The 20,597-nt window shown below is 39.1% G+C and overlaps 1 protein-coding gene across 2 annotated transcripts in view; it reads right to left on the bottom strand.

Moving 5' to 3' along the window:
• The window catches only part of LUZP2 (leucine zipper protein 2), a 212,107-nt gene that overhangs the window by 11,100 nt on the left and 180,410 nt on the right, over positions 1-20,597 (bottom strand). For both annotated transcript variants that reach the window (XM_056491993.1, XM_056491992.1), the window contains one exon: positions 20,333-20,497. In XM_056491993.1, coding sequence (XP_056347968.1) covers positions 20,333-20,497 — 165 coding nt within the window. The remainder of the gene's footprint in view (positions 1-20,332; positions 20,498-20,597) is intronic.

Raw genomic sequence — 20,597 nt, forward strand, 5'->3', positions numbered from 1 at the left:
GGAATAGCCCCAAATTCGCGGGGGGGAGGTTTGTATCCCGCGGGCTTGGGAGCTGCGGCAGTTCAGTGTAGAGCGGCGACCACGCGAGCAGTGTTACGCAATCCCGCCGGCATTTACGTGCTCGGCCCACTCTACCGGCGTGTGCTACGTTATTGGTGTAAGCACGGGCGCGGGGATTTCCCTTAGGAGGAGTTCCCCGGGACCGCCTGTGTTGCCGTAGCGACAGCCACGTATGGTAACAAAGCCCAGCACCCCCAATCACCTGGGTTTGCAACGAACTGCTACTGTGTACCTTTCTGTGAAAGTAAGGGAATCGTGCGTTTTGTGTTTATAACATCGGAATGGGGGGGAAATTTTCTGCACAAAAAAAGAGTATTATTTCTCAGCTTAAAGAAATGTTAGATGCACAGGATGTTGTAATTTCTAAAAAACAGATTAGAAAGTTTGTTAGCTGGTTGTCTCGAGAAGTTATAGAATTTGAAAAGCAAGATATCAATTCAGTTTTATTTTGGGACAGCGTTGGAGATTTATTAACTTCTAAAATACAGAAAGGTGATACCACAGCTGCTTTATTTTTGCCTATATTTCTAAATATTCACAAACACTTATCACAATTAGATTCGGAATCTTCTGTCCCTGAATTAAAAGAGAAATCAGAAATACCTCAAGAAACTACTAATTCTAAAAATCCCCCGAGTTATACAGACTTAGATCCTTCTAAACAAGCTGCTACAAAGTTACCAATGTATCCCTGCCTTCCAGCCTTGCCGCCTGAGCATTCTAATTTAGAAAATCACCTTTCTTCAGTGCAAGGGGAAAAACCTGTACTAACTCCTAACAATATGCCTTTTTCTTCCAATAATCCATTCCTGCATCCAACTCCCATTTCTGCTCAATATCTTCCTAGCCATTTCAACCCATTTTTCCAAGCTGCTGTTTCTATACCGCCTTGTAACTCTCTTTCTAACACCGGGACAGAAAACAATAGAAACTCCGGGAGGGCTGAGAGAGGGGGAGGGGAAGCATGTGTTTCAGGAACGCAAACTGCAGAGACACAGAACCAATTAACCCCTAACTTGCTGACTAACCTCCTCATGTTTTTGATGTAGCACCAGTTCAATATGTAGGTAGAAGGAATGGTAGAAGAAGCTACGAATCATTCTCATACCAAGATAAAAAAGAAATTTGTAAGGTGCAAAGGGAATTTGGGAGGCAAAGTGAAATATTTAAAGGGATGCTAAGAACAACTCTTTTGTCCAGTGAATTAGTTCCCCAGCATATAAAGGACCTTTTCATGTGTTTGCTAACTCCAGCTGAATATGAATTATGGCTTAATATTTGGAAACGTTCTTTAAGCAGTCTTTTAACAGAGCTTCACAAAAATCCTGAACATTCCAAAGATTCTGATGATAATGAAACTGCATTAGATCATTTATGTGGGGAGGGAGAAATACATTGCCCTAAAAAGCAAATTCGGTTATTATCTAAATTTATTTTGAATAAGGATTGTGATGCAGCTGAAAAGGCCTTTATCAAATTGCCAACACCTGAAGTAACTACTAGTTATGTTCATATTAAACAATATTCTTTTGAGAGTTTTTTAAGTCTTATAGATCGATTAAAGACACAGGTGGAACGCCAGGTGCAGAATCCAGCCATGCATGCAGAACTGATTAAAGAATTAGCAGAAAAAAACGTCAATCAAGCATGTTGAAGAGTCATCCTAAGCCTGCCACTCTACCCAGAACCAACCCTGGCACAGATGATAGAAGCATGCACACGCAAAGCAGAACTGTTCAGTACTCCTGAGAGGAACGCGAGTAAAGCACCTCCTAAGCCTCCAGCACCTGAACAACCACAGATGAAGAAGCAGCACATGTCATCACAGCAACTAAAGAAGATCACCTGTTTCCAGTGTCAGCAGGAAGGACATTTTGCTAGGGACTGTCCTCAGAGCAGGAAACAGAAGAAACTCAGCGAACCAAAAAACTACAACTGAGGCACTGGCCTGCCATAAACACCATAGAGCGCCAGGATATAAATTCTGCAGGCTATACTGTAGCAAAAGCCTCTCTCTTAAAAACAAAGGGGGAGGGTGGAAGAGACAATGTGGGGATAACAGATGATGTAAATGTTAAATGTTCTCTTAACCAAGTCAGGAAGTCCTGTGGCCGTGTTAGGCTTCAGACTACCAGAGGTTTTCATTTCAGATCTGCTGAGTGGACCATCATTACAGTGGACATCTCAAGCCCCATAATTGACATGACGGTTTGCCACATGGAGAGTGAGTATTTTGTTGTGGGAAACACTGCACACACACCTTTAGAAATTGAAATAGCTCCTATAATCATGAAGAGGAAAATATCCAGTGTTATAATATTAGCCCGTTGCCCTCAAGCACCTTTCTATTTGTGTGAGGGGCAAGTACTGGCCCAAGCCTTTCCTATTCCAGCACATATCACAGCAGATGATAAGTCACCAGAGGTTTACTGGGCAGAGACAGTAAAGGAGGAAAAACCTTCCCTAGCATGCAACATGACACATGGATCAGATCACCTACACGTGCAGGGTGTTCTGGCACTGGCTCAGATGTGACCATTATTCCTGAAAAAATGTGGCCTTCACACTGGGAATTGCAACCTGTAGCTGGGCAACTTCAGGGTATAGGAGGAGTTAAATTGGCAAAAATATCAAAACGCATTGTACAAATTGAGGGACCGGACGGCAAATTGGCCAGTGTTCGTCCGTTTGTAATAGATTATAAGTGTCCCTTGTGGGGCCGAGACTCCATGTCACAATGGGGAGTTAAAATGATAATTCCAAAAACCCCTCAGGATTTTTGGAAGCGGCCACCATGGAGTGCCGGGTCCAGAAGCTAACATGGCTAAGTGACACACCTATCTGGACAACACAGTGGCCGCTAAAAAAGGAAAAGTTACAGGCACTTGAAAAACTTGTAGAGGAACAATTGGCCAAAAATCATATAGAAGAAACCACAAGCCCCTGGAATTCTCCAATCTTTGTAATAAAAAAACCAGGGAAAGACAAATGGAGATTGTTGCATGACCTTAGGGAAATAAATAAAGTAATTCAGGACATGGGGTCTCCTCAAATTGGAATGCCTTCTCCAAGCATGCTACCTAGAGATTGGCAATTGGCAGTATTAGACATCAAGGATTGTTTTTTCCAAATCCCATACACCCTGAAGATGCTCCCAGGTTTGCATTCTCAGTACCATCATTGAACAGAGAGGCTTCAATGAAGAGATACCACTGGAAAGTGCTTCCACAGGGCATGAAGTGTAGTCCTGCTATCTGTCAGTGGTATGTAGCTTCATTGTTGTCTCCTGTGCGTGCACAAAGCAGGGAAGCTATAATCCTACACTACATGGATGATGTGCTGGTGTGTGCTCCTGATAACTCCATACTCCAACACACGCTTGACCTAGTAGTTAAAGTTTTAACCTCTGCTGGATTTCAATTACAGGAAGACAAGGTTCAAAAGATGCCACCTTGGAAGTATCTGGGCTTAGAGATCACTGCCAGGACTATTGTTCCACCGAAATTACAAATTAATTGTAACCCTAAAACTCTTGCAGATCTTCACTCTCTGTGTGGGTCGTTAAACTGGGTAAGACCTTGGTTAGGCCTCACTAATGAGGACTTAAAACCCCTTTTTAATTTATTGAAAGGGGAGAGGGACTTACTGTCTCCCAGGGAGCTGACACCTGAGGCAAAAGCTGCAATTGAAAAGGTACAGCAAGCTCTGTCTAAGAGGCAGGCTCACCGCTACCAGCCTGAACTACCTTTCAAATTCATTGTTTTGGGAAAACTGTCACACTTACATGGTTTAATATTTCAGTGGATTGAGGGGCAGAGGGACTCACTCTTAATCATAGAATGGGTCTTCCTCTCCCACCAAAGATCCAAAACTATCACACAACCACAGGAGCTTATGGCTCAGTTGATTCAAAAAGCAAGAATGAGGCTGCGTGAACTGTCAGGTTCTGACTTCACATGCATTCACCTGCCAATTAAACTTTCTGGGGAGGGAAAAAACTCTCCTGAAAGACTAACAAAAGAAATGTTTGAGCATTTGCTACAGAGCAATGCCAGCCTCCAGATATCTCTGGATAGCTACACTGGACAGATATCTGTTAACAGCCCAGCTCATAAGTTGTTTAATGAGGAATTCCACCTCATCCCTCGTGAAAAGAGGAGCAGGAGGCCGCTTCAGGCACTCACAGTGTTCACAGATGCATGTGAGGTCACACACAGAGTTGCCAGGTGAGATCACAGAAGGGAACCGAATGGCAGACACCCTTGCAGCTCCAGTTGAAAAGGCACGCCTTCCTGACATTTTCCAACAGGCAAAACTGAGCCACCAGCAATACCACCAGAATGTACCAGGTTTGGTCCATCAGTTCCAGCTAACACGGAGTCAGGCCAAGGCTATTGTAGCCACCTGTCCCAGCTGTCAGCTCTAGGCCATGCCATCACTGGGTATGGGGGTTAACTCCCGGGGCCTAGGCAGCTGTGAGGTGTGGCAAACAGACATCACACACATTCCTAGTTTTGGACGCCTCAAATATGGTCATGTGAGTATAGACACATATTCAGGTGCAGTTTATGCCTCCGCCCATGCAGGGGAAAAGGCTGTACATGTAAAACAACACCTAGTACAAGCCTTCTCAGTGTTGGGGATCCCTAAAGAAATAAAATCAGATAATGGACCAGCATACACATCCAAGGAATTCCTGGAATTTGTCCAGCAGTGGGGAATAAATCATAAGACAGGCATCCCACACTCCCCTACAGGCCAAGCAGTAATTGAACGCACACACCAGACACTAAAACAGGTTCTAGCTAGGCAAAGCAGTTCAACTGTGTGGATGTCTCCCCAGCAAAAGCTCTGTAAAGCTCTGTAAAGCTCTGTTCACAATCAATTTCTTGAATTGTTCATTTGAAAATATGAGTCCTCCGTGGTCCGTCATTTTAACATCAGTAAACAGTCTAAATTGTCTCAGCATCCACCTGTTTTGATTAGGGATCCAGAAACATGGGAAACCAGGGGTCCCTATGAGCTAGTAACCTGGGGAAGGGGCTATGCATGTGTATGAACTCCCTCAGGCCCTCGATGGATTCCCCAAAAGTGGGTTAAACCTTTTGTTCCCAAAACTCCAGCCACAGCAGAAGGAGATGAGAAGCAAGTAACCATTGCTTCAAAAAGAAGACGCCGCAGAGGAAAAGGAAACAAAAACCTCATAAAGGAATACCCTCCAGCAGAAAGAGACTTCTAACATGTTTTAAACTGTTTGTTTTTCCTTTTAGAAGAAAGCTACCCTCCAGTTAACCCTGTGTCCTGTTAGCCTTGAACAGTTTGGCAGCAGTGTGGATCATCCCTCAGCCACGTCAAACATCTGGGTAACCTTAGCACAGACACTCAAACAGGAAAACATATGCCTGTCCACTGCAGCAGCCACAGACCCTATGTCCACCTGCCTGGAATGCTAGGGATTTGAAGGACTTTGTTGCATGAACCTGACTGCAAGAGCTCCTAATGTCCACGCTGCTCTGCGAGAAACAAAGGACTGGTTTAATGAACTGTTCAAGGGCAGGGGTTTTCTGGGTGGTGGACTTCCATAGTCAAAACCATTATGTTATTTGTTGTTATTCCTTTCCTTGTAGCAATAGCATTTGGTATCTTACGTCATTTAATATTTAAGGCCATTAATGGTATCATTTCTTCTACCTTAGTAGACAATCCTATAGAGATGGCAAATATAAAACAATCTAACTCTCCTGCTTATCACAAATGGTGGGCAAAATAAAAATTCGGATTAGAATTAGTTTAATATCATCCCCCTACTTAAAAACCAAAAAAAAACGGGGAGATGTTGTAATTCAGTATCTGAGGTATAAGAAATTAAATACCCTGCAAGCTTCCTTCCTGCTAGTCCCCAGTTCATGTCCCCTTTCCGGTTCTGTGACCTTCTCCTGTGACCTTGTACCCACCGGGGGTCAGGTATGCTGATCCTAGTCCCCTCTGTGTCCTCATCCCATTGGCAGCCAGCCAAAGCCACTCCCATTCCCCTCTCCTGAATACCTGGTTCGGAGAGAGATTCTCCCTCTTTCCGGCCGCACCATCGCCCTGGAATAAACTGAGATTGAAAGAGCCTCTTTTGTATCCTTCTCCATCCATGCTGCGATACTTTGTCTGATCTTAAGTAATTACGAAAAAGACACAGTGTATAGCAGCAATCTAACAGAAGGATTGAACAGCATTTTCAATGTAAGCAAACAAACTAAGCAGTTGCTGGCAGAGTGCAACTGCATGATATACAAGGACCAAAAAATCCCAATTCTATCATAGCCATGATGGCTTTCCTCTAATGTTGTGCAATGTCTTGATGAACTTCAAATACTGAAATCATGGGGTTTGTCCAGAAACATTTTTTGCTGCTCAGGGTTTAATGGACTTAAACCACAAAAGCTCAAAAACTACCTACAGCAAAGACTTGCCAGCCTATGTTTGGTGTGCCAGCTGCACCTGTCTGCACTTTGTGGCATCTGTCTGGCATGTTGAGTGAGGCCAGACTGAGAGATCCCCCGGACTGGGGTTGCTTCTCTTTACCAACCTCCACCCAGATTAATAACCAGATGGTCTGCCAAGAGACTACAAATATAGACCAGCTTAGCCAGGGGTCATCCCCACTTCTCAGTGCACTCAGTTTTGTATTCTCCTGGGACTTGTCTTATTCTTTTGAGATGGAAGTCTTGTCTAGGAGGTCACAAGTTGCTCAAAGATTTGTAGCACTTACTGTAAAAAACCAAGTAGTTTTGTACATAGTAAGTGGACAAAGTTGTCAGAGCTTTTCTCGGCAGGGTGCATAGATTAAGAGCCAGAAATATCACCTTTCAAAGTTGTCAGGGTCCACACCACATGCGGAGTTCCGATAGGTTCTTTTAGGGATCTCAAAGCACAAAAGACACAGCAGAGGACAAAACCAGTTTACTTTTGCAAAAATGCACCTTTATTTAGTGCCAACCAAATGCGATAGAGGGACAGGAAACAGAGAGAGAGAGAGAGAAAAAGAGAGGGGTTGGGATTATAGCTACCAAAACAGGCAGACAATCCTCGTGGAACCGGCCAATAGATGTCCGTTGGTGTCCGGGGAGATCTCAGGGGTCTTTATTTTGAGGGTATCTTTTATAGTCTTTTCCAAAGTGTCGGGCGACTGGCCAAACAGGTGAGGACTTTCAGGTACGCTTTGGGTTCCTTTGGGGGAACAAACCCAAAACAAGCCCAAGCGAGTCCTTGTCGATGAAACAAACACAGGGCACTCCATCTCTGACCAGTTCATTGTTCTCACACCTGTGGGAGCCTTGTCGAGTAAACACAGTTCAGTGCACCGTGACTAGCCGTAAACCAGTCTCCTGAGAAACCAGTCCTGGTCCAATGGGCACCACCTGTGGACAATCACTTGGCGTTCCTCCCATCCCTGGTCAGCACCTTTAAACTGCAGTTTGAAGGGTCTTCTTAGGCCACAGGCGAGGGTCATTGGGCAGAACAAACAAGAGGCTTTCAGACGGACTCTCACACAAGTCAGTTCTGACTGCTCCTGGAAACCATGTCTGAACATTGCACATACACACACACAGAGGCAAGCTGCCATGTTAATGCCTCATATATTATTTTTGGCCAAGGAAAAGTTGCTAAACCTGCAACCTTTTCCTTCACTCTTCTTTTTTGAGTAGCATCATTTGCAATTACAAAAGTTCACATAATTTTCAAGTGTATTATAGACTTTTGAGTTATCCTCATAGCCCTACAAGTTTCACAGAATCCTAGACTGGCTTGGGATGGACGGGACCTTAAACACCTTATTCCAAAGTAAAGATATTGTAAAGTAATTGAGTATCTATTATATATTTCCACAACCAAATTCACAGACAAATATGCAATTTATATATATAAACTCATTGTATTTGTTTTCTTTATATCCTGATTTTAAAATCTTCCACAGCAACTCACATGCATAAATAAATGAGAAGGCAATAGAAGAAACCAGTAATAAAACTACATCTTTCCATAAGTGATGGTCACTTCATATGTATAGACATATATTTGGCATGTTTTACAGTAGAGATAATTAGCTTTTTTCTACTGCATTGTCAATATTATTCAACAGTGAGTGCGAGAGATATACTTTATATATCTATTTAATGCACATCTACAGAGATACAATTTTATAGGACAATTGCGTTTAATAGACTGCAAATCCTATAATGTACCAGATCTTCAAACTTCTACATAGTGTTTCTAAAGCAAACATGTTTGTTGTTATAGTTATTTCCTTTTTGTTCCAATTTGCACTTTATTCAATGGTCTTCAATGTGGAAAATAGCTGCTTACTTTTATGCCAACATTCAGCATTGAGCAAAGCTCTAAGTTTTACAAATAGTCTAGAACAACCCCAGTCCAACTAGAAATGGAAATTGTTAAGATATATTCAACAGGGATACTAAAAGATCACATTTAATTTTCTTCACATTTCACAGACGTTTGTATTGGTTTTAAAGGAGTTTCTCCAAGATGAACATCCCCAATGATCTCTAATAGCTAGACATCCATCAACGCGAAAGGACTTTTCTTTCAAATAGATCATGTGCAATGATAGATGACATATCTAGATGTCAATGAATAATTTTTTTCATCTATGAGTGCAGAATTTTCCCTCATACATGCAACTGCCTCATAGCAGTATATTATGTTGCACATTATATATATTATTCATTTAAACTTTTGCTTTGTAAGTCTTCTGGGGTCTATATCTTGGAAAAAAACTATGCTAGAAGAAAAAGAAAATATTTAAAAGTTTTGTTTTTCAAGAGCTAGGGAAGACACTGAAGTTTTCAAACACTATTTTTAGTATTTCCTACTTAATAAGTCTTCTGCTTAAAGTCTCCTTGGGGAAATAGATTAGATCCTAACCATCTCAAATCAGAGGATCTTACCTCTAACTGAACATCCTTTCTATATGAGAGCTAGTACATATAGAAAGGATGAACTATCCCTGAACTATAGTGAGCTGGAGGATGATAGTCTCTGTCAGAGACCAGAGCAAAGCATCCTTTCCAGGGTAGTCCAGCATGACGTGCAGCAAACTCACAGAACTGCTCAAAGATAAGAAAGTACCACAGAAAGAGAAAATAAAAATAACAATAGGTCACCTTCCACTAGCAATATACAGAATGTATTTGCATTTACAGTATGGAGTGGAAGTCTACTAACTTTTCTCAGGCAGCTAGTACACCCAAAAAGACACCCAAAGACCTCCAGGATAGTAAGGGGTAAAGGAGAAAGGACTCACAGGAGAGGAGCTGCAATTCTAAAAATGTCTAACTACATATACAAAGAAGTTCCCTGTGTTTGTTTCTGTGTACTGAATTCTGCTGTCTCTTTCTAATACAGTTTATTTTGAAAGCATTACATATTTGAGATAGTTTCAGTTTTCTAATAGAATGTTAAACCAACACTTTCAGTTTTCTAATTTCCTTGGAACAACTGAAGTTTCATATTTGAATTTTCATGCAGTTGAGGCTGTGAAAGCCTTTGTAAAAATGTATACAACCATTTTTTTTTCTGGATCAATAAGAACAGCTTTGTGATGATTCATTGTACCTCAGTTTTAAACAATGTCAGAATGATGTATTTATTTCTATTTAACTGAAAAAAAAAAAAAAAAACCCAAAAAAAAAAACCAAACCAAACCAAACCAAACCAAACCAAAAAAAAAAAAAAAAAAAACAAAACCAAAAAAAAAAAACCAAACAAGAAAGAATATCTAAGCCACGTGCTTAGAGAAGAATAAACAAAAGGAAACAAATCAAAGTTCTTGTAAGATTACACAAGAGAAAGAGGTAAAATTACTTAAATGCAAACAGTTAGATCCTTGTACTAACCTTGTGGAAGTCATAAATAATTTATATTCAACTGTGGACAAAATATCACCATCCCATCTTCTTCTTGCATAGCATATGTTGGTATGAAATATATGATACAATGAAAACGTGATATTATTGGAGTCAGTTGTTTAGGCTGGCTGTTCAGGAACATTCTCACTAAATAGAACCCTACATGTCACACAATTTTGTAGCCTAGTGAGGTCAAACATTTACAGTCCAAATTATATTTTAATCAATAATGGCCAATATTAAAAAATCCAAGTTGTTCAAAGTAGTGCTTAGTGAACGCATACCTGAAAGTGTGCCTACTCACTACTTCAAAACAAACTAAGCAAAGATAAGAAATAATTTAAAGTGTGGATTAATACAGTGGGCTGATAAGAGAACTAACCTGTAAAAATCTGGAATTTATTAATAGCCTACCACGGAGGATATTCAGGTGCATGCTGTGTACACAACATCTCTACTGGTACATATTTTTGAATAGTTCTCAGAAATATTCTTAATAAAAAAGACATTGGTAATTTTGTGCAGATAACAGAACTGAAATCTGCAGCTACACACATGTGAAGTACCCTGAAATACAAGAAAAAATAGGGAAATTTGTGAACAGATGCTATTGCAACATTACTTGAAATTGCACTGTAGCATAACACCACCACAAAACTCAGCTATTCATCTTTGTGGATCACTGAACATTAACATTTCCCAAATACCTTTTTCAAAAGCACCTGTGCTCTGTAATTTTATGTTAACACAATGAAAAATATGACGTATTTGGTTTCATGCATCTTCCTAATTTCTCATTTATTACCTGTAGTAATTAGGCTATTGTTTACCTGCTCTATTTTTGTAGAGGATGTAATTTCAAAGTGAATTTAAAGCAGGCTTGGCTTATCACTCTGCTGAAACCCAAACAGGTTTTCCTTTGCTAAAGATAGCTAAAATCGTTCTTTACATAGGAAATTCAATCAAACTATTCTAACATAAATACCAGATTAAAATTTCTACATGTGCAAGAATACATATGTAAGATGAGCCCATGGAAATGGAAATTACATCTTGTCAGTAAAAGGCAATACAAGATTTCCGTCTTACCATCAGCAACATTCTATTCCATAAGAGCAACCTGTGAAAGTGGTGAAATACTTGCTCTCTGTGATCATCTGTAACCAGGTAGCTGTTCTCACAGCTGTCTACAGCTTCTGTCTCACTTTAATAATTTGGCTGATATTTCAAGAAGAGAAAAGTATCTCTTGACAAGCATCTATATTTTGAGTGTATACCAAGATAGAAAAGCTTGTGCCTTCAAAAACCACAACTAAATTACACTTCATATAATCCAGTCGGAAAATATAACAAGTTCTATTAGATCTCTACTGCTCTGTAGGTAGATGCTACTACATTACATCAGGAGTCTTCTGACTTTAACAGGTGAGAGAAATGCTCTATTGCTACTCAAATTCACTTTCTTTGAAGTCAGCTGGATTAACGATAGAAATATTTGCTGAAAGCCAGTGCTGCATCTAATGATGTAGCAATGTGTGATCTGAATACATACTATGGATTTGGAGGAGAGCTTAGTGCTGTGGGAAAGCTGGTGAGAACACATTTGGGGTTTGCTCCTGAAAAGTCCTAAGTACAATCACAGCAATTTCAGTGGAAGTTGAGAAGCTCACAGCCTTTACAAAAAAGGAAGGGCTTCCTGTAAGGCTTTCCTTGCCTCCCTCTTCTGCACATTGTCTGTGTTTATTTAAATAGAGCATCAATAGAAAAAAATTGCTAATTAAAAAAAAAAATAAAATGGGGTTACTAATGTGCAACTGCACACATAAATTCAGTTTTATTGTCATTGCTCACATGCATGTATTTTTTAACAGAACATAACAAACACATCAGCTAGGAAAGTCAAAATATAAAAAATATATTACAATGGAGTATTTTTCAGTCACAGGCAAATGGATTTGGAGTTAACAGCCACAAAAACTACAGCATTAAACAATTAACAGTTACCTCTTTAACCCATTAGCACATTGTTAATTTCAGAGTTGAACCTTGGGGCTCACTCCAGCTACTTACACTCTGCAAGAAAGAAGAGTGAGGTCAAATAGTTAATGAAATTAAGATAAAAGACCGTGCCACTAAAATTTGAAGGAAAAGGATATTGGTTTAGGGGGAGATCACAGACTAAATTTGGTGCTTTTTTCCAATTTCCTTGATTGTATTCAGTTCAAAAAAAGCTAATTTACTATCAATATAATGTATTAACAATGAAGACTTCTGTAGAGTAAGCAATAAACCCAAAGAGCTTTAGGTTTCAATTTCATGGTCTCTGGTGTTAAACATTTTTCCAGCATGTAATAATTTTTTAAAAAAATTTAGGAACAGAAAAAAGGCTGTAGAAAAAGTTCTCTGGAATCTTTGAGGCAACAGCAAAAACATAATCTAATGTAAATTCCAGAAATAAAAGATACGAGCAAGAGTTGCCATAACCTTGTGAATCACCATTAACAATAATACAGGATTATAGCTGTTGTCTAGATGATTCTAATGAGAATAAAACTCTATTAGCCCAAAAGCAGCTATGAAAAGCAGAATAGGAGAGACTTATATAAATAAATTTGTCACGCTAGTCATGCTTTTGCAATTAAATTATCTTCCATCTATCTAAAAACAAAATTCTTACTCCATTAGCCTTACAGACACTCACAGTACCTGAGATTTCTGAGGTAAGTATCTTAGAAGATGTATTCCTTTGTCTTTGAAATTAAATCCTAAAACAATGGATAGTGTGATTTTTCAATGCCATTTTATTCTTCTAATATTTATTCATTTGGAAATGGTTATATGATTGCATGTAATTATTGCGTAGTACAAAATGTGTCAGCTTCTACATTTAGCAATTGCATTTTTCTCTCTTTAGTTATAGTTTTCTAATTCCCTGGTTGAACACAATGATCTACAGGTCACTGAAAATGCAGGTTTTTGTGATACCATTAACTGTGGCAGAAGCAAAGTTGGAGGCAACAAAAGTCGGTAAGTTCTGAGGTACCAGCAGCTGAGTCCTAAGACTTTAATGGAGGACAAATCTATACACTGCCCTCAAGGCTCCTGCTGTTTGCTTATAGCTGATCATAGATAGAAACATAGGAAAATTTAGGTTTAAAAAGACCTCTAAGATCAAGTCCAACCATTACCTAATACTGCCAGGTCCACCACTAAACCATGTCCCTAAGCACCATACCTATAGGTTTTTTATATTACAAATCTAATATAAAACCACATAAATAATATTTTGTGCCCTTTAGGTTTTCCTTCTGAAAAAGTTATGAGGTCACATGTTATTTTTACCCCCAACTGTGAACATAAAGCTATTTACAAATAATAACCTTAATTACAGAATCACAGAAATAACTACATTGGAAAAGACCTTTGAGATCATCAAGTCCAACCTATGACCTAAATCACTTCATCAACTAAACCATGGCACTGAGTGCTGCATTCAGTCTTTTTTAAAACACCTCCAGGGATGGTGACTCCACCCTGGGCAGATGATTCCAGTGCCCAACTGCTCACTATTTCAGTGAATAAATTTTTTTCTTGTTCAGCCTAAACTTCCCCCGGTGCAGCTGAAGACTGTGTTCTCTGGCTCTGTCAGTGGTTGTCTGAGACATGAAACCAGCCCCCATGTGACTATAACCTTCTTTCAGGGAGTTGTAGAGAGTGATAAGGTCACCCAAGTCTCCTTTTCTCCAGGCTAAACAACTCCAGCTCCTTCAGAGGGCTTCTATTCCAAACCCCTCACCAGCCTTGTTGCCCTCCTTTTAAGATGTATTTGAGCATCTCAATATCCTTCCTAAATGGAGGGGCCTAGAACTGGACACAGCACTCAAGGTGCAGCCTCACAGTGCCAAGTACAAGGGAAGAATGACTTCCCTGGTCCTGCTGGCCACATTATTCCTGGTACAGGCCAGGGGCCATTGGCCTTCTTGGCCACCAGGGCACACTGCTGGCTCACGTTCAGTCGCTTGTTGACCAGTACAGTAGTAGTAATTTTTCATAGGTTCTTTGCTTTGGTCCAATGGTCAGAACCTTCATTATCGAATATTATGATAAATTGTATCTTGGCTCTTTCAGATGGTGAATTCTTCAGTTTTCTAGGATCTGTAAAAACTTTGTCAAATCTTAAGGATTGGGTCCAAATGACACATTCCAAACATTTCTTCAAATTGTACTTGAATATTTTGAAGAAAGGTACACATATAACTATTTCTTTTTTTAAATTTTTAGTCCATTTTAAAAGTAAAATACTCTGAAATATTATGAGTGATATGGTAATAATATAACTGGTTCAGTACAAATAATTATTGTAATATTATTTTATATCAATATTTCCATCAACAATCTCTACTTTTGTATATAAGTAAGAACGAAAGCCTAAAAAATATTCTGTCTTCTAGTTAAATCATATATCCTTTATACTAAACTAACTTCAACCTCCTCCCAATAAAATTAGTGAAAAAGCTAAGAGTCATCACACTGTGATCCCATTATTTTTTCAGCAACCTTGCTCTGCATTTCCAGTAGATGTTGAATATTTATGCACTCTGAATAACTGTGAGATTTAATTTTACCTAAATACATTATTTCTGTACCAAACCAGAAAATTCAGTTCCTTATTTCCTACATGGACATTTCAAAATGTTCTTCAGAGTCTACCTTGGTCTTGATGAACTTTCCAGATTAGTATCTTCTCTGAAAACTCTCACATGCTCTTCTCCTTGCTCCTACAAGAACACTTTTTAGTCTAAACAAATATATAAAGTTCCCCAAGCTTACTATGATAAGGAATGAGAGAAGTACTTACTTCCGAAGAAAGGGAGGATGGCCCACAGTACTTCAGCTTTTTTGAATTTTTCCACTCAGTAATGTATGCTGGAGTCCTGAATATTCACAATACATGTGAGGCAAAAGAAATTACTACTTGCAAAGTTTTTAATCACAAAAATGAATAAATTTCTTGCAAGATCTTAAAATCTTTTCACAGTTGAGTGGTAGTTGCCCTTTCAGTCTGTACTATGCATTTCTACAGAAGGAAAATTCTCATTCCATTCAGGCAGTATTTTCTCCATTGAGATAGTGATGTGGCATTCATAGGTTCTCTTTTAACCTATCCTATGTACAGTATGGGAATGGGTGCTATTCAAGTTTGAAATTCAAGTGTATTTCCACTCTTAGAATAGTGCACTTCACAAAATACCCAAGACCTGAAGGGAGTTGATAAAGAAGGAATTTGGGGAATACACGGAACAATGTTTTCGCATTAGGGAAAAAAACACTACAGAACAAGCTATCCCCTATTATTTTGGTAATGTTGTATTCCCCATGATTTTTGTATTAAACGTCTGTACTGGAAATAGAATTTTCTTCTGTTTCACTTTTGGTTTTGGTTTGTGTGTTGGTTTCACGTGCTTGGGGGGAGGGGTGGATTCACCTCCGAGCAGGCTCCCCTGAAGCTGGGGAGTGGGAGGGGCTCTCCGGTCTCTGGGAGCTTTCCCCGTGGGCTGCTGCCACCAATCAGAGAGCTGATTTGGTGATGGACAGCTCGGGAAACCAATGAAAAGTTATTTCGCTTTCACAAATCACAGTGAATCAGCTTTGCTGGAGCTCTTTCGGCTTCCAGTCTCCGGGGGTGGTGGTCCCCGGCCGGGGGCTCTGGCCCCGGCTCTGGGCTCGGCCTGGAGTCCGGCCTGGTGCCCTGGCTCTGCGGAGGCCCAGCTCGGCACCCCAGCTCTGCTGGGGGCCCGGCTTGGGACCCCGGCCTCGGCTTGGTGGAGAGCCTGGCCCGGCCGCATGGTCCCGGGCCCCCCTCCTTGACCGCATGGCTCCTCGCGGCCCGGAGCTCCCCTCTCCACATGGCATGGCCGAGCAGGGGGGATCGGGGAGCCAGCAAAGGCTCTCCCTTTCCCCTTCCCTCCTCGTTCTGAGAGAAGAGGTCTCCAGCTGCTCCTGCTGTTTCTTCATGATCTGGATACAATTGTAACTTCTTCATGCCTGGATAAGATCCTCGATTTTTTCTAAGCTTTCCTGAATGGGAAGGAATAAAGCCTGGAGACTTCAGAAGTCAGCGCAACGAAGATAAAGTTCCTGGTGGGAAGAGACTGAAAAGATGTGAACTGATAAGTACCTGAAAACCTTTTTGTGGGCTAAGGGGATAGTGACTTTACTAAAATTCCTTTAAACTTAAAATACTTGGGGAGGTTTGGATGCTTGAGAAGAAGACCTTATTTTTGCGTTGAAGAGATATAGCTCTCTGTTCTGAGACTGAAATGTGAACAGAGACATTTAATAGAGAAAGAGATGACTTTTTTGCCTCGGGAATTGAAGCTCTCTCTGTCCAGGGACTGGAATAAAGACAGAGACATTTGATAGTGAAGGAGATGAAGAGAATCTTGGTTTTTTTTTTTCAGCAGCCTGCCTTTAAAAGTACTACCCCATGTGTGTAACATAACCCATTGCACAGCTCTGGAAGGACTGTGAAAGAATGGGATGAGTCGTAATCTGCAATATTTTTCCCGGGCGGATGTGGATTATGAAGGTGAAGACGCCCCCTAAGCCAGAACCAAAAAGGGACTTTTCTCTCTTAAGTAAACTGAACTGATTATTTGAATGTATCACTGACTGAAGTGCTCTCTGTATGCTTGTTGGTAAGAAATGTTGAATGAAGGGGAGGAGGAAACAATCTAGGGATCTTATTCTGAATTTTTTTTTTTTTTTTTTTTTTTTGTGTTATTAATAAATTTCTTCTTGTACCTTTCTAAGTTTTAAGCCCGCCTTGTCTCTACTCCTGGGTCCCGTCTCTAAAAGAAATTAAATATATTAAGGTTGGCAAACTCAAGTCACACCGTGACAGTTTGCCATTAATTTACCATAGTGCTACTAAAGCTTATTTTTTTTTTGTATTTGGATCACAGGTATCTTTACACAGCACAGCCAAAGATATTATTAAAATTTTTGGTTTTTTATAAGGTGTAATGTTAACCTTTTTCAGAAAGAGGAATTAATAAAAACGGAGTAAGAATGCAGTCTCTCCACTAGCTCCATATAAATTCACAGAGGTTTTTTTGTCAAGCCAAGACTAAGTGCAGAAAATGCATCACTAGGTCTTCAGTAGCAGTGCTTTGATCCTCTGATTACCCAAACCCACATTTCCCATAGCTGGCAGCCCAGTCAGCGTTACAATTTCCATCCATAAACTACACTCTTTAGTATCCCACTCCTTAGGCATTAATCTGGAGAATAAAAAGGAAAGCAGAGTTTCAGTCCTCTTTTGTCTTCATTTTTCTCTTTCATCACCAGCTCTGAAAAGGGAATGAGGAAAGAAAAGTGCTACAACAAAAGACAGATCCAACTCTCAACTACTTTGGAGGCATTTTCCACTGGCCAAACACAGAACAGTTACTGACATTACAGTGCAAAGGAAACCATATCATAAAAGTAATGGTCAATAATATAGAAAGCTAAAAACCTCATGGTCCAGGATTAATGATCCAGCTTCTGGTTATGCTTGATTTTGGTTGTGTCATTGAGCTTGTATACACAATGCCCTAAATCCATTTGTCAGTATGTACTTTTGGTATCAGTGTTGTGTTATGACAGGCACGTGACAGGCAAAATGGGTTTGAATTAAAATATTAGTGCAAATTTACATGATAAATTCTGTGTTTTACATTCTTGTATGTTGCAAATATTAATGTCAAATATGTAAAAAAAAACCAGACCTCAGACTTACACTGCTTTTGATCACTTTAAGATTAATTTTCCTATGATTTAAATGTAATAATTACACATTACTACACAATTTTCCAGATTAATGAACTATTCAGAACAACAACTTTATTTTATACTGATGCAGGCACTTAATAGTGCACTGCTTTGCACACATTTTTTAAACCTAATTCATTTTTTTTTCATATCACATTCTCTAGAAAAAACAAAATGCCCAAGTACTTTCTTTTCGAGAAATGTGGCAACTTGCCTTCCTAGTTAACCAGGTTCTTGTGCTAAATATCTCTAACAAGCTCTCAGGTATTACAGTTACCAATAATGAATTCAAGTATACAACGTACTTATTTGGAACTTTTTTTTTTTTAAATGAGGAAGCATCCCCCATCCCAGGAATAGTTGTCCCCAAGTGGTACAGGTATCATACACTGTATGATTTATCCTTCCATGAATCTGAAATAAGTTTGACATTTTAGAAAGCAATTTTTAGACTGGGTGAAAATATCTTAAGATACTTACCAGACAAATTATCATTTGTTGCTTGAAAGTGAAATTGCTACTTATAAGACAATATATGTAATTGCTGTTCATCTTAAGTTTCCACTTTTATGTATAACACATTGAATTAATCACATACATTTATATTCCCCCCAAATACTAGCCTGCTGTATCGAAATATTCACACAAATCTAATAATAATGAAAAAGAGAGCTATATATCTTTATTTAAGAGTTTGTCAAAGGGAAAAAAAGCCAAGGAGAAGATATAGATGAAAGAGTATAATAATAAAAGAACACCTATACAGCTCAAGTTCACAGGGTGACAGACTATGATTCTTTTAAAACTTGATTCACAGAAACAATTTCTTTAGTTTTATAATCACAGATACTACATAGATTTTTAATAATGAGATGTCCGTGTGTGGAAGAAGAGGTTTCCAGACCGTTATTCTTTCAGACGTTTCCATGGCATATGCCAAGTGCAGAGAAATATGAGAACTGCCTATTAAGAGGCAGTTTTATTTATTCAAGCACTTCTGGATACAGAGGACTAGAGGCTGGTCTCTCAAAAGGCTATTGCATAGAAGTACTGACACATTTTACCAAGTACATTAAACACAAAATCTATTATGATCATTGGGGGAAAAAAAAAAAAGGAAGGAAGAATACTCTGTATTTCAGTCAAATATCAAAAACCTAATTCTATTATGTATGCTATATTCTCATGTCCATATCTGTAACAGCACGGAGACCTCAAATTCTCCAAAGGCTCTGACCCTAGACCAGTCTTAATCACAGACATAATGTCTGGCTGCCCCTTACCCTTCAGTACTTCTCTGCTCTCATGACAGAGGCATGAACACTTTGAAGCTGAAGAAAAGGACAGTAAGAGCAAGATAATTCTGCAGACTCATTAATTAGGAACAATATGCTCCTGAGATCCCAGAGTGCTGCTCAGTTTGATGACCTGTGAAAGAAAAGTCTGCTGTCCTGTAGAACATAGATCCAGTGAGCTTAATCTAAATGAACACTATCATTCCTGTGTGCTGCTACTAATTAATACAGTGTTTTTTTCCAGAGGTAATAATTTTTGGGAATTATGGTTTCTTCCTGTAAAACAGTTATTAAGGAACAGACAATCATAATTTTAAGAGTAGCAATGTGATATCCAGTTTTATAATTATATTCTGTTTCTGCAATTGTATTTTACTTTTAACTACATATAGAAAGAGTTTTTTGCTTCAGCCTGTGCACTAACAGTGAATATCAACAGCTACCATACACAAATTACAAATTGGCTATGAGCTAGCAATTCCTATTTTTATTTCAGTTTTGGAATGAAAGGGGGACATTGATGTGTCCTTCAGTCATTCTTTTGTAAAACTCCCTTTTCACTGAAATTACAGATTTCTTCTAGTTCTATCTATTGAATCATTTGAATTCAGGTGCAGGATGCAACACTGGAGATGAAAATTACTAGGGAAGTTGTTAATCACTGCAAATCTTGACTGTATTATAATGCTTGAATTTATAAAAACACTTTTCACCTTTTTTTTTTTCCTCAAGCCTTCTTTGAAACTGCCCTTCTCATCTTGCAAGACTGGAGTATTACCTATGGCCTATTGTCAAGTTCATTGACCCATTTTGGCAATTTTAACATGGGTGTCCCAGATTATTTTATTTTTTTAATGTAATTTTTTTCCCACTGAAAGAAACCATGATAAACAAAGCCCATATTAGTGTTTAGTGCTGTATTACCACAAACTCTCTACCAATGCCTGACAGGTAAATACTCTTGTGAATTAGCAACCTCATTTATTTTAAATGCAAATCCATCTTCATATGTTGTGCAGATATGATCTATTTACCAAGTGATATAATTTAGTAACTCAGTAAAATGTAACTGCTTCCCAACTAAAAAACAATTTACTGACATCAGAAACAGTCTTAAAATTATCCTCAAAATTGTTCCGAATCTTTCAAGGATTTTGAAATCTTCCTTAGTTTCAGTCTGATGCTCTTATAGGACAAACTTTCAAAGATGTTAAAAAAAAAACCCACCCTGGAGAGAAATCATACCTTGGTGCTGGTCACTTGAAATTGAACTTTGGAGCCCTTTGTATTTGAGGAAGTCAGCTTCGTAACTGGTTTTGAAGAGATTAGATTAATTGTTGGAGGCTGATTGCGCAGAACAGAAGACAGGCATAGCTGCACAGTCTCCTTCAGAGCCTTCAGCTGTGACTCCTGGGGAAAATAAGAAACCATCACTTCTCTAAGATGTGCTATGATGAACACAACTGCTTACTTTCTCTATCTGTATTAAACCTTATTATTAAACCTTAAA

The sequence above is a fragment of the Oenanthe melanoleuca genome, chromosome 5 (assembly GCF_029582105.1).
Source record: "Oenanthe melanoleuca isolate GR-GAL-2019-014 chromosome 5, OMel1.0, whole genome shotgun sequence".
In the NCBI taxonomy this organism is placed as follows: Eukaryota; Metazoa; Chordata; class Aves; order Passeriformes; family Muscicapidae; genus Oenanthe; species Oenanthe melanoleuca.